The sequence below is a fragment of the Linepithema humile genome, chromosome 2, assembly GCF_040581485.1.
Source record: "Linepithema humile isolate Giens D197 chromosome 2, Lhum_UNIL_v1.0, whole genome shotgun sequence".
NCBI classification, from domain to species: domain Eukaryota; kingdom Metazoa; phylum Arthropoda; class Insecta; order Hymenoptera; family Formicidae; genus Linepithema; species Linepithema humile.
In genome coordinates, this window is record NC_090129.1 from 21,182,582 (window position 1) to 21,197,349 (window position 14,768).

Genomic DNA, 14,768 nt, shown 5'->3' on the forward strand with positions numbered 1-14,768 from the left:
CAGCAAGGTAAATGTCACATATTATTAAACCACGAAAATGTATAACATGCATATCTTTGCACTCATTTTATTCTCGAAATTTATAAAGAAAGAAAAAAAAATCGGAATGTGTGTGAAATAGAATGAAAATAAAATATTCATATGTGTGACTTATACGTATAAAATATGTTAATAAGCGAATTTTGCAACTGTCAATCTTTTTTGCTGATTAAGACATTGCAAGCAGCACTGACACGTAAGATGCCGAAGCTCTTAAAATCTGAAACACAATATTGTTATATATCGATACGAATATATATTCTACATCTAAAAATTACAGTTATTTAATATCTTACACTCGCAAAAACTTGTAAGGACAGATCGTTAAATTTACCGATTGTTAAAGTCAATCGTTTCTGTGATCTCAACATTAAAATCAATAAATTTCGACTTTTGCTGGGTTCCGCGTTGTACCAAAAAGCCTCGTAAGCTGCATTCGCGATCGATTTACTCTACAAGAAAAAGAAAAACTAAAAAATATTATTACGTATTTATGCACAAATCTGTGAGAAAAATCCTCTTCCTTGAGATTACATTACTGTGTTGACAAACTCATGCAGGAAAAAAATAATCCTTTCCAAAGTAAATGTTATCAATCCTTATACGAATATATTTATGACAAGAAATCAATTTAAACCTTATTACTAAGATATTCGCCAGCAAAGCAAAAGATGAATGCTTCCAAAGTAATAGCAGTGTAAAAGAACAGAGACTTCAACAGCATAATGAATCCCTGATTTCCATCGATCGACTAGTAAAACGTAGAAAAAGTTATTGTTACAATAAGAGGATCAATTAATTCGTACGGTTTTCACAGAATATTCAAAAATAACTCACTGTTACAATTACGAATGCTATACAACATATGACGAGTGTGTTCGTAAGAAACTGCATTAGTGCAATGTAAGAGAATAGATTCTCAATATTATCCGACAACGCAATAAGATTTTGATGTCTGCGAATGATTGCGCCTGTTGCTTTTCTGTACGATTTATGCTCACACTTGTCTGAAGAGTAGAGTTCGAACAAACCTTGACTCACAATGTCTACCTGGCCGCTTACGTGCAGTATCTAAAACCGCGATGCTATATTTTTATTTTCAAATAATGTGAAAGAAGGAGTTCAAAATCATTGTTTATGCTACTATGACATTAATACAAATGTAGATAACGTTTATCCAAATAAATGAAAAATTTACCAGCGTGACGATCAGCGCGTCTAGCATCCCAATCACCAAGGCGTGTCCTAACAGTTGAACAAACTGAACGAACATAACGATTTCGTAAACAGGAGAGAATTCGTAAACGAAGGGGAACTTCATCTTAAGAAAGAGCTGCTGCCCTTCTTTTCCGAGCTCGTCGGAAACAATGCTATTAAATTCCATGATGACAGAGATGTAAACCACAACGGCCATGCAATACACCCCGATAATCAACATCGAGCAACGACGCGAGAGAATCGCTTTATTCGTCATAGTGCACACGTTAAAAGCGATAGCGCTGCAGTTGTGCCAATCCCGCGACATCGATGTTAAGATATCGTTAAATAATCTGAAAACATTATTTTCACAACACATCGCGCAAACTAAATCAAATTGGATAATTATTGAATTACAAATTATTATAAAAATTAACTCTACACTCTATTCGTACAATCAAGTTTTTAAATTTTCTACCTTATTTTTCTATCGACAAAATAATGCAAAAAATGTTTACTGATAAATAAATATAGAACACACTATATATATATAAAACACAATTTCTTACTTCTGATTTAGCCAGATGAAAATTAGCTTCAAGCAAAGCAAGCTGTAAGGCAGCGTGGTGCTCACGCTATCGACTAGATTTGAAAAATCATTAGTTTGGATGCAGCCGATGATGTATCTGAATTGAAACGTTTGAGCAAGGCCTAAAGAGACCGTCCAAAAGATACGGTATAAGTTGCTGCACGGGGTTCCTGGCCAAACACCAATGACTCGCAGCCCGAATTCCACTTGAGGGCTCACGGTAGTCATAAAACTCATTTTGCGTAAACTTCTGATTACCAGGATGACTTCTCGGGCACGTTTGACAAAATAAATTGCCTTAATGCCGCCCTTAATCGAAGCCAAAAGTTACCACATTGTTACCAGTTTGATGCGACGGAGAAATCTCGCCACGCAACGTCGAATAATCTTCAAGGATTCTGAAGGGGTCGTCGTCCAAACGGCCAACCCTCCGGTGGTCGTTGACCGAATGGAATAATTCATCACACACACATGGTATATTATAGAGGAAATTTCTCTTGCAACTATATGATTTCAGGTTCCGAAGAGAAAAAGATGTTAAGGCAATAAGTTTTGCGTTCTTTCACGTCGAGTGTCACCGGGGGTGCAATCACGACGTTATTTGCTTTAAAAATGCAAAGGAGTTAGATACGCTTGTGCACCATGGTAAGCTTGTACACTACAGTTACAATCGGAAACAAAATGGATAGCTCGCCCAAGGGAGGGAGTTGAGTCCCCGACGCGACCGATGCGCGAAACGCAACGCAGTGTTCTGTGTTCGCGACTAGTGTTAAGAGAATTTTGTTTTTTCATACTTACAATTAGTGTTGTGTGTCTAAAAAAATATCAATTATATATATTTCATAAATATTAATTTACAGATGTATCTCTCTCTCGCTATTCAAGAATATAAGAGCTGATTAGTGCATACATATCTGTTTGTCAATGTGTATGTCACCGAATAATTTTATTATAAACGGAAATCAGTTTCCTGAATTTTTATTAATTGATGGATTCTCCTGAAAACGAAATGTGTAAAGGTACATTAAAAGATATCCTTGCACAAATATTTGATTTATAATTATTTCTATTTTAGTTAAGATCATTTCTCAAAGCATTCATTGCACTGCAATGAATTAATTGTCAGACAACGGTTAATGTTTGTAGAAGATTTTGACGGTTTTGCGTTTCAATACATGGCATGTAGCACCGAAACGTAAGACGCAGAAGCCTTTAGAATCTGCGAGAAAAAGATATAATTTAAATTTTATTAACAATGTGCAATTTTATTGCTTAAGTCACGCTATTGCAATCACGTAAAATGAATTAATAAAAAATAGATAATATTCGTAACATTTAAGTCCTGCATTTATAATGTATGACTGTCGGATAGAAAGAAAACGAAAATCGCAAGTCTCTTACGCTTGTAAAACCCTCCAGAGATAAATCCATGAATTTTCCAGCTGTCATTGTTAATTGCCTCTGAGACCTCACCATAAGTAATAATAAGATTTTACTCTCACTAGGATTTAATTTATACCAAAGTGAATCATACGCGGCCTGACTTATAGTCTTACTCTGAAATAGTTTCAACAATGAATACGAAATCTGCATAGTAATAAATGCGACAGCTTGATATTCTCGCATAAATTCGACCATTTATTCCTTGGCCCATTCATATCAATGTGATTCCCGTTAGACAAATCGCACAGAAATGTGTTCACTAAATACGCGCTGACAAATTACGCCTCTTTCTTACCTTCGAGCTCAGGTATTCGCCGGTGAAGCAAAGTATAAACGCTTCTACGTTCACGACGACGTAATAAGGGATGACCTTTAGCAACACAGTATTCGCATCGACGGAATCCAGCGACTACGATTTAGAGACGGGTTCCTTCGAACAAATTGCAAAATGCTGTTCGGAAGGAAACGTATCGGATTACTCACGGTTACGATTACAAATCCTAGGAAGCAAATAACGAACGTATTTGAGAGAAACTGCATTAGCGCCATGTAACAGCATACATTCTCGATACTGTCCGCGAAGGCAATAATCCTTTGATGCCTGTGCACGACGCCTCTTAACGCGGCAGTACGCGAATCCCGTTTGTCGTCGGCCACCGGAATTTCCAACAATTCGTGACACATTATGTCGATTTGGCCGGCAATGTGGAGTATCTAAAAGCGTGATCCAGAATTGTCCCGGAGACTCTCGGAATATACGCCTTATCGACGATTTAGTGCTGTATAGTGTTAAGTCTAGTAAAATTAATACAAAATAAATTTTTCTACAGATAAGTAAAACGGTGACTAAAAACTTGGGTTTTTTTTTCTTTTTCAAGGAGAATTTCAACGTTTTTCGAGTGATGAATCAACTTACTAACGTCACGATGAAAGCGTTCAGCATTCCCGCCATAACTGCCGACGTGTATTGCAGAAGGAATTGCATGATCATGACAATTTCATAAACCGGCGACACAGTGTACTCAAACGGCAGTTGCATTTTAACAATAAGCTGCCGTTCTTCGACAGGTTGCTCAGAGCCCGCGCTCTTTTGAGCCAACATGTTACTCACCCCTATTAAAACCAGACACGCCGTATACATGCCGATGGTGCATTTCGAAATTCGATGAGACAAAATCGCTTTGCTTATCATTGCCTGCGTCTTCGAATAAGTGGACGCGCATTCGTTCCAGTCTTCAGCCATTGCCGCAAAAATGTTATAAACAATGCTGACAAGACGATATAAATACGTAAATTATCAATATTCAAAATAAAGCAACAAAAAAAGTTTCCAAAGAGATCAAATCAATCTTGAAAAAAAAAAATGGATTCCATTTCCTATTAGCGTAAATATGATATTTAAGAAAACCTGTCGTAATATAAAGTGCTTAAACACTTTACAATCAAGCATCTACGTCTCTATTCTCATTTTGCAATTAGCAATATCGCTAACGAATCTTACCGTCCGTTTAACCAAAGGATGTTCAATTTCAGGAACAGCAGACTATTCGACAAACACAGGCTGAGAGAGTCCAGGATATCCGGCAGAGTGTCGGAACCGATGTGACTGAAGAGGTACCAATATTGAAAGAGTTGCGAAGTGGCCATCGCCATTCCCCAAGCGACGCGCTGCAGGAATTTGCACGAGGAATCCGGCCAAACGCCGATCAGCCGCAAAGTGAATTCCATCGGACCGCCGATAGTACTGGTAGGTATCATTCTCCCTTCCCTCTTTCTGTACCTCTCGACAAATTGATTGATTCCGACAATTGCGCTGCAGCCGCAGGCATGCGAAACCGTCGCCGGTGTAATTCGCAGTTTTATCACGCGTCCGCCGAAAAAAAAGTTGGACCTTTCCTGATTAAGCGCGACTAATCCGTAAGTCACGTGTACTCCCGGCCACACTGAATGTCAGGTAGGATCTTACGGTTAGCTGAACGCCATGCTATGCCGTAAAAACTTTCCACGAGGGCTAGTTGATCTCATAGAGGCAGCAAATAAAGTACTGTTTGCGCGGGACTGCCAACTGCAATTACTGACTGACGACCATTACACGAGGCGCACGTAAATATATAACGACCGCTTGACGATCGCCGGAGAAAGGGACTATCGAAGGGAAAAGGTAGGGACTGATTGTGCGTATTTCATCGAGTTTTACTTTGCTCGATGCGATCACAAGACGTTTGCTTTAAAAATACACGGCTATAATCTGTCAAATCGCTCTACGACAATCATGCAATCGGGTAATCACGTTAAAATATAGTCATTTATGGATAATGAAGTATAATGGCGCACCATTCGCCATTTTATTTTCATGGCGTCGGATCAGTCGGATTCGTATAATGTTCAAGCAATGTTTGGTGTATTATTTCATTTAGATTAATATTTTTATTACATTTCTAATATAGTTAAAAAATGTAAATTTTATAATCTGTGTTCACATGTAAAACGTGTCCTAAAACTTTTCAGATGTCCTTTTTATAGCAGATTTTCGAAAGAATTTGGAATTGATTCTTCCTGAGCCTCTCGTGACCCGATAGTTTCCGATTGTACAAAAAGAGATTTTTTAAATTAAAAAGTTTTAGAGAAACAAACAAATAACAAAGCCATATTCTTCAATTAATTTGGATTTAGTTTTAATAAAAGTTCAACAATAAATAATGACTTCCTTGAATATTTTTCGCCGAGGAAAATTCGACTTCAAATTGGCCAGGAAATTTATTATTAAAAAAAACACGTGCGCGAACAAATATGTATAGAAATATGTTTCTACGCGAATGTGAAAGCGATATGAAAAACCGTCGAAGAAAACAACTTTTTCGAGATTATTCCCTCGGTTTTCATCAAAAATAGCTATGGTGGGTAAATAAACATTGTTGTGCGCGCATGAATTCACACCCGCGAGAATTCTAGCACCTCCGGTCGGCTTCCGCGATGATATAACATGACAATTTTACAACGCACATGCGGCAATAGCGCGGCAGCCGTTATACCTCCGCTCCTAAAGTTACATAGCGTAATAAATTTTAACCGTATCAACGGCAGTGGATCTGCCGCTTCCCGACGAACGCAGATGTAAGATTCGCGTATATTTCATATAAATGTATATATATCACTGCCGTTTTGAGGAGGAATGTATCGCGCGAAACAATTCCTTCCGAATAGCGCACTGGTGAATGTCATCTCTCGTCTCCCTCCGTTTACGTCTCCTGACTTTCCGCGTTTGAAAATAAGAGGAAACTTGGAAACAGAACCGGTGTATCGTAAAACTTGAATGTTGCGGGAATTCTCTCAGTGAAAACCAGCTTGATTCCGAGCGCGGTGAAAAATTGCGATATCTTCCGCGCTGCTATGTTCCTGCCGTATTTTGTAAACCAATGGCCGGCTCTATCGCTTGATATTATTAAATTCACTTTTCGAGAAGATATCTTACATAAGATAAATTGCGGATCGATGTAGCGATTTGCGCTCTCACTGCTCTCCCAATCGCGTCGTGATCGTTCATATAAATCATCCTTGCAGCTAACTTATTGCAAACCGTAGACGACGTTCAGTCATCATCCACGAACGGTCTCACAGGAAATCATGAATACCGGCACGTGGAAAGTGTTGCAGACAAATAATGCGAACGGTAAAAATTTACGCTCGCTTTGGGACACGAATTCCAGTGAAAAAGCAAGATTGAACAATATCGAGTCTTCGGTATCACAATCATGTGGAAATATGTTTCATCTATTTTAAAGAAGAACCAACATAAAAGAGTGAGCACATGTCATTTGAAATATAAATGAACATATTTTTATATCTTACGCTCTTTCGTAAAATTTTACTACCCTCTACTTGTTTTCTAAGATTTTTTAACTTGATCAAATTTGTCTTTTTTAAACATCTCATATTTATTGTATGAACATTTCATTATAATTGACAGTATTCTATTTTCTAATTTCTTTTTAAAAAGTTCAAAAAGAACTTTTACAATTATACGAAAAAATTGAGGTGCAAAAATATGAGATACCGATTTCACACTTTTGTGTTATATGAAAATGTTAATAATGTTTTAATCAAAATTAATTTCCAATAGATGTCTTAAAGGACCGTCTGGGACTTCTGAAAAACGTCAAACTTCTGAAAAAAATATCTACTCGTCAGAACTAAAAAAATTTCCCCTGCAATCACCGCTGACGCCATCGCTAACTATTATCATCAGGAAGGACTAGGAAGAAAGGATTTCAATTATTACGGAAGAAAACAACGATGAAGGAAAAAATTACATTCCACATGGCAACGCACTAAATTGTAAATATATCTATATTTCAATTCTCTTGTATAAAAATATAATATACAAATTGGCCATTTATATAAATTCTATCAAAAAGTAATAACAATACACTGTCACGTAAACAACGTCAAAAACATCCCTCTCTATATCTGAAGAAATATTTAATAAAAGTGTCGTGAAAAGAACGCGCAGCTTTTCGAGGTTCTCACCAAATTAATGCGCCACGTGATGTTTTCCAATCTGTTCAACGATACGTACGGTCCAATAACCATTATCCCGGCAAACGATAAATCTTGCAAACTGTCCCGATGGACGAAGAGTTATATATACTGTTACGAAATCGACGTGTGTGTGCGAGTATGAATAGAAAAGATAGATAGCCCGCTTCTATTGATCGAAATTAATCCCGTAACCGTATCAATACATTCGGAACAGAAATAATTTCATGTATTCAATGAATATATCATTATCTATGTTATCGAATCTAATAAGCAAAATTCAGCGTAATTGGAAAAAATCCACCTATTCGCAGGATTAAAAACACGATTACAATGCCATAATGTATCTATCCTCCCAGCAGAAGAGATATGAAACCGATATTGAACGATAAAATAAACCATCAAATATTACGCATTCGAAAAGATTCAAACAATCAGTCAATTTATTTTACATGCCGTTGTAGGCTGGTCCGCCACCGCCCTCCGGCACGACCCAATTGATATTCTGGCTCGGATCCTTGATGTCGCAAGTCTTACAATGGATGCAGTTCTGCGCATTGATCTGCAATCGTTCACCGTCCCCGCTTTCTAACGGCACGAATTCGTAAACACCTGCAAACAGATCACACACGCGCGTTTTGGATTGACAAGACCAACATGACCCCGTATCTTCCTCTCTAGTGGACTACAACGCAGGATCTAATTAGAAATACATCCGGAAACCACAAAGTATCTTCTAGTTTACCACACACAATTACTGTCGTACTGCGATCGTAATAAAGCGCTCTATAAATTTATTACTGTTCCAGGAAACTAATTGTTTAATCCATTACTGTTGCACGAAAACATTAATAAACTTCACAACATGCAGGACGATACATCTAGTGTATGATTTATTCAGCAGACGCATACATTCTGAGGAGTGTGAGATTTACGCCGCGAAGGTCATACCGTGCCCTTCTCGGCCAGACAGTCGATAACCTGGTCCCCACCATCTTCCAGACGGCGCAGGACTATCCTGTAGGAAAGCTTACAGACGAGATCCTTGCCAATGCCCAGACTGGTCGGGCTTGTGAAGGGGAACAGGAAGCAATCTCTCGGAGACGGAAAGGAGAAACGAGGGAGCGAACTCATCGTAAAAATCAAGAAAAAGTGTTGAAAAAGCAACAAAGCGAAGGAAGACGCATAAATTTGAAAATGTTTCGATAGTCGGAACGCAATATATCAGATGTCGGCCAGCTTTTAATCATAAGTCGTAAAATTTAAGTTAAAAAAATATCAGCTGTCGCAAAATTATAGCACTAATCGATCTTGAAACATGAGAGTTTCAGCTTCGAAGATTTAATCAGATAAAAAATAAAGTGTTTCTTTCAATTTAATTTTATAGATTTTACTTTAATAGAATTTTATTTTCTTTAGAGTTTATTCAAACTCCGAAAGAATGTTTACAAAATTATGTTAACACTAAAAAGATTAATTAATCTCAAATTGATAAAAAATCGATAATTTAATTGAATCACGACTCTATAGAATATAAAATCGTATCTTTATGTTATGTAAGAATGTTTAAAAAATTACATGTTAACACTAAAAAGACTAATTAATCTCAAATTGATAAAAAATCGATAACTTAATTGAATCACGACTCTATAAAATATAAAATCGTATCTTTATATTATATAAGAATATTTAAAAAATTACATGTTAACACTAAAAAGACAAATTAATCTCAAATTAATAAAAAAATATATAATTTAATATAATGACGACTCTATAGAAAATCTAATCACGTCTTGCATTATATAAGAACGTTAAATATTATTTTTCGTAACAATAACGGTCCTTCCATTCCTAACTACGTGTTTCTAATTCAAACCTTTGGCTCCACCCGCTATTCATTATACGAATTGTGAATGTAACTACCAGCTTTTGAATTTCTCACATTACGCGGCAGCAATGCCTCACTGATTTTACCGCAAGATTGTATTATTAAACTTAACGATAATTACAGTTGCTTTGTATGCGACGCAGAAATTGTCATTTTGTCGCTTAAAGATTTACTCCGTTTGCAAGAGATATATTTAATAACGACAAAATGCGAAATTCTCCAATTCCATCAGACAATTAATTCGAATATTGTAATTTGTTTGTAATCTTGAAACTAAGAACTTGTCTTTTATGTTATATCGATAGAATTAATTTGAGAAAATTCTTGACAAGTTCTGTGATCAATTTGCACTTATTACGTTTTGTTCCGGGATTAATAATAGATATTCTCAAAAAACAGAACGAAAAAAGATAAATTGACAACAAGGTTGTTAGCCGGGGCTGGGTACAGGGCGCTGTTCGATTTTGGGAGTTGAGCTTGGTCCGGGGTTGTCTAGCCATGCGGGGGTTGTCCGGGTGGCTCAGGTTCAAGGACACACCGGTCGATAAACCCCCGAGACTGAAAAAGGGGGATTGCGGGGAGAGCATGGAGGGCGGAAGAGGAAGGAAGCTGGGTTGGCTGCAGCTTACGGAAATTTACCGCAGACGAAATTGATCCCGTCGTGTTAATACTCAAACGCTAAATTATCTTGTATCAGGCAGATTTTCGCGAACATTATTTTTGCAGCAACAGCAAATGTTTAAACGATTCATAAAATCGTAATGTAAAATGTGTAAATGTTGAAAATTGAATAGATTCGTCATAAAGATGATGGATTTTATGTTTATCTTAAAATTGTGAGTTAAATTTCTCTCCATAAATTTCTCTTAATAATATTTCAAAAATGTGATTGCGGAAAAAATGCAAAAAAAAATTGTAAAATTAACCATTAATCATTCAGAAATAAAATAAAGTGGTGGCATACGTAAATTTATGTAGAATGTATATCAAATTCCGCAATGCGGTAAATGTACTACTTATTCATCGCTGAATTGAATTTTTTCGCTTACGTTAATAGCGTAAAATCATCCTTGAGCAAATTGATTTAAATGTTAATGAACACCTTTAGCATTCACACATAAAAAAGTCTCACTGTCTATTATATTATTAATTCATAAATCATGCAGTTGAATGAACAGAAATAATCGCGAAGAAAATTGTATATTTAGCGACTGATAAATTTGTGCAATAACGACTTTAGTACAACTATTATTTAATATTTTAAAATTAAATTTGTTAGAAGCTGTTTTGTTTAACATGCTTCAATCAAAAAATTGTAATAGTATAAAATTAACCTTTGGCATTCAAAAGAAAATTAAAAATATGTTCCTTGATAAATATAATTAAAGACTCGAAAATAGATATTAAAAAGAAATAGATAGATAAACATAATATGTAGAATAAACTTAATATTTTTTCCAAATATCTCATTCGTATCTCTTAAAATCTGTATTATTTCAGGAAATATAAATTCACTGAATGTATACACGCCAGGAGCACAAATCATTTCGTAAATTAATCGCATTGAAGTTGATTTGCTCTATAGAAAATGAAACAAATTTTACTGTTTTCAATTATTGGCGTAATTCATACGCGGAATCGTCATAATTTCGAAAAATTGTAATAAATATATCATTTGCAAATAAGATAAAATACGCCCATTACGCAATCAATTGAATTCCTTGATTGTTAGTAGTTGCCATATATTAATAAAATAATAATATAAATTGCATGCAATGACTCACCAGCAGGGCAGAATCGTCCTTCCGGGCCAGCAAATTCAGCTAAATTCCTCTTCACTGGAACGGTATCGTCCATCAAAGTTAGATGGGCTGGTTGATCAGCTTCGTGGTTGGTGCCTGTTAGAGCCACCGATGACAGAAGATCGAAGGATACTTCATTATCCGGTTTAGGATATACTATAGGCGTCGACTCAGCTGCCGATTTCAACTTCTTATAATCAGGACCTGTAAAAGTACAGAAATTTCAAAAATACTGCATTTAACAATTGACATTCATATTTTTCTTACAGGAATCTATCCTTACCTCCATGGGAGAAAGTCCACGGCTCCTTTCCGCCCACCAACATGGAAAAACCCGAGTACATTAAACCGCCATAAAGCCCGAGAGAGGTATGAAAACTGGGCCTCATATTTCTTACAGCTTTCAGCTCCTTATAAATCCAGCTGTTCTTTATTTTATCTGCGTACGTTTTCGGTTCTAAGCCTTTTGTCGGCGAAGTGTTACTTTCTGCATCTATAATTGCTTCAATAACGCTTTCTGCAGCGAGCATGCCACTTTTCATAGCGTTGTGAGTTCCTTTAATCTTAGGCACGTTTAAAAAGCCTGCGGTACATCCGATAAGGCAACCACCGGGGAATTGAAGCTTGGGAATAGATTGGAATCCACCTTCTACTAAAGCTCTCGCGCCATAGGCTATTCTGCAATAAAGAAAAATATAGATAAAGAATACGAAACAATGCATGTAATTAAAATACATTTCTTATTAAAGATACTAACCTCTTCCCTCCTTCAAACGTTGGTTTAATACTAGGATGCTGCTTAAACCTTTGAAATTCTTTGAATGGAGACAGATAGGGATTAGTGTAATCCAATCCCACAACAAAACCTACTGCAACCAGTGGTGTTTCTTCGTTCAGATGATATAAAAATGATCCGCCATATGTATTTCTATTAAGTGGCCAGCCAATTGTATGCTCGACTGCTCCGGGTCTGTGCTTGCTTGGTTCTATCTCCCAAATCTTTTAAAAACATGTTTTATGTTAATATATTTTATATTATACACTCATAATGTTGAGGTTTGAGATAAAACTCAATAATAATTACCTCTTTCAACCCGATGCCATACGTTTGTGACTCACAATCCTTTCTAAGATTCAATTTCGTTGACACTTGTTTTGTCAGGTGACCGTGACAGCCTTCTGCAAATATGGTACATTTTGCATGAAGTTCCATACCCCGTTCAAACGTTTCTTTGGGCGAACCATCTTTAGCAATACCAACATCATTCGTGGCCACCCCTTTAACTGATCCATCTTCGTGATACAGAACCTCTGCCGCTGCATAGCCAGGATATATCTCGACACCAGCAGCTTCTGCTTGTTCGCCTAGCCATGCTACAACATGTCCTAATCTGCACACAAAGGCACAAATTTTTACTATCAAAACAAAACACTTTATTACTTCTCGCTTATTTATAAACTTACGTTCATGTAAAATATTGTCTTACCTTACTATATAATTTCCATGATTGTACATTGGCATTCCTTTAAAAATAGGAATGGATAGCCTTTTATTTTCAGTAAGAAAGGCAAATTTATCTTCTGTAACAGGAGTGTTTAACGGTGCACCTAATTCTTTCCAATTTGGAAAGAGTTCATTTAAAGCGATTGGATCCAAGCAAGCACCACTAAGGATATGTCCACCGATGGTAGATGCCTTTTCAACAAGAGTAATTTTGAGTTCTTTGCCATGTTTCTCAGCTAGTCTACGAGCCTGAATAGCTGCTGATAATCCAGCTGGACCACCACCGACAATTAGAATATCGGTTTCGTCCACATATCTTTCCATGCTTACATCTAGGAGATAAAAAAATATTTTTATATTATCTATATAATTTTTGTAAATGAAAAACCAAGAAAAAATCATACCTTTCCATCTTGAATCTGTTTCTCTGGGTATTACTGTATAATGAGTTGTAATTTGAGGATATTTGGCATCTGAATAAGTTCTCTGGAAAATCCTTTGTAACCTCTGTACTGCCAAAAAAGTAATAATCAAAATTAAACTAAAACACAACGATTATTGCAATTAAATTAGTATCGTTACGATAAGTACATATTTTAAAAATTTATAATTGTCAAATAATGTACATTAAAATATCAATATATAGATATTTATATGGCAATATGTAGATATATGTAGATAAAGGAAATTTAATATTTAACAGTTATTACATAATTCTAAAACTTTTTAAATTTAATTTCTACATTTGTACATTTCATGTACAGACACGTATAATTTATCTATGTTAAATATAAAAATGTAGATTAAGGTGCATCTAAAAAAGTGTTTATATTCTGCAAGGGCAAAGTGCAATCTTATCTAACTGTTTACCTCTCATGTAATATATATACCAGCCAAGAATATAAAATTAATGACTTGCGATTCATGAAACAAAAGACGAAAGCTCTTTAATTGTATCAAAAATACAATTAAAAAAGTCAGCATTTATTTCAAATAATACATCTTTATTAGCGAAGTATGTAAATTTAGTCGAACAATATTTGCAAGACTAATAATAAAAGTATTTGCATACGATCGTATTGAACAAATAGAATACACTTTCTAAACAATATTATGTAATGTACAACATATTCGTGAAATTATTAATTAAGACACTCGCGTGTCTTTCAAGTCCGTTATCATCGCAATAAATAATCGTTCTATTACAAAAAGAAACAAAACATTCGGAGAACCTTAACCAACACAATTGTCATCGACACATGGTTGGAAAATTTTAATAAAACATCGATACACTTACTAGTTTTGGATGCACCAAACACCGCGGAAGCCATGATCACACACAGGCAATACACAACCACCGATCAGTGCTAATCAACGATGATTATTAAAAGAAATTGGCGGCACTTGCGATCGTTCTATCTAACACAAATAATGCCAACAAGTAAATACAAAGTGACATCTGTGCTCCATGAGCGAAGTTCGACAACCAATCGGAACGCTCGAAATCGTCGTTCGATACTCTCGATATTTTATCACTTCGAGAGCCGCAATTTCACTTTGTGATAGATTCGAACATCAGTTATGGAAGGCGTTGCAATGAATTGCTAAGCTGCGTATCGTTCCGTATCTTTTGGCATCGTTACCGTTTAAAAGTGAATCTTATGAAAGATCGTCGTGAGTGTTTCTTGTGAATGATCAGGCGTTATTTGTAACACGTTAAGCATCGCGTACAGCCGCTATGACATGCCAACGTAGCAGATCGCTTTCAGT

General features: G+C 36.0%; 3 protein-coding genes and 2 long non-coding RNA genes across 7 annotated transcripts; 2 read left to right on the plus strand and 3 right to left on the minus strand.

Moving 5' to 3' along the window:
• Positions 1 to 6: 6 nt before the first annotated feature.
• On the minus strand, positions 7 to 2,281 carry LOC105670819 (odorant receptor 13a-like). Of its 3 annotated transcripts, none has more exons than XM_067350784.1 (6): positions 1,806 to 2,280; positions 1,238 to 1,589; positions 877 to 1,110; positions 677 to 790; positions 374 to 491; positions 7 to 259 (listed from the first exon to the last, which is right to left on the minus strand). In XM_067350784.1, the coding sequence occupies exons 1-6, from the start codon at positions 2,060 to 2,062 to the stop codon at positions 192 to 194; spliced, it is 1,143 nt and encodes a 380-aa protein (XP_067206885.1). In that variant the 5' UTR covers positions 2,063 to 2,280; the 3' UTR covers positions 7 to 191. The 3 variants fall into 3 exon arrangements, with proteins under 3 accessions (XP_067206885.1, XP_067206884.1, XP_067206886.1); XM_067350783.1 differs by having other exon boundaries at positions 336 to 491; positions 1,806 to 2,279; XM_067350785.1 differs by lacking the exon at positions 677 to 790 and having other exon boundaries at positions 336 to 491; positions 1,806 to 2,281.
• A 1-nt stretch (position 2,282) lies between these two features.
• LOC136998254 (uncharacterized) lies at positions 2,283 to 2,871 on the plus strand. The gene is made up of 2 exons (XR_010888868.1): positions 2,283 to 2,470; positions 2,686 to 2,871. It is a non-coding gene; the product is annotated as an uncharacterized lncRNA (long non-coding RNA).
• A 2-nt stretch (positions 2,872 to 2,873) lies between these two features.
• On the minus strand, positions 2,874 to 5,039 carry LOC105670818 (odorant receptor 10-like). Its single transcript, XM_067350790.1, has 6 exons — positions 4,770 to 5,039; positions 4,185 to 4,536; positions 3,752 to 3,982; positions 3,564 to 3,677; positions 3,227 to 3,382; positions 2,874 to 3,044 (listed from the first exon to the last, which is right to left on the minus strand). Exons 1-6 carry the CDS (start codon positions 5,024 to 5,026, stop codon positions 2,994 to 2,996), a joined length of 1,161 nt encoding a protein of 386 aa, XP_067206891.1. The 5' UTR covers positions 5,027 to 5,039; the 3' UTR covers positions 2,874 to 2,993.
• LOC105670782 (uncharacterized) lies at positions 4,886 to 8,088 on the plus strand. Its single transcript, XR_001100485.2, has 3 exons — positions 4,886 to 5,015; positions 6,830 to 7,068; positions 7,389 to 8,088. It is a non-coding gene; the product is annotated as an uncharacterized lncRNA (long non-coding RNA).
• On the minus strand, positions 7,598 to 14,464 carry Etf-QO (electron transfer flavoprotein-ubiquinone oxidoreductase). Its single transcript, XM_012364500.2, has 8 exons — positions 14,296 to 14,464; positions 13,403 to 13,510; positions 12,982 to 13,330; positions 12,579 to 12,885; positions 12,252 to 12,493; positions 11,778 to 12,172; positions 11,477 to 11,698; positions 7,598 to 8,416 (listed from the first exon to the last, which is right to left on the minus strand). Exons 1-8 carry the CDS (start codon positions 14,327 to 14,329, stop codon positions 8,253 to 8,255), a joined length of 1,821 nt encoding a protein of 606 aa, XP_012219923.1. The 5' UTR covers positions 14,330 to 14,464; the 3' UTR covers positions 7,598 to 8,252.
• Positions 14,465 to 14,768: the final 304 nt, after the last annotated feature.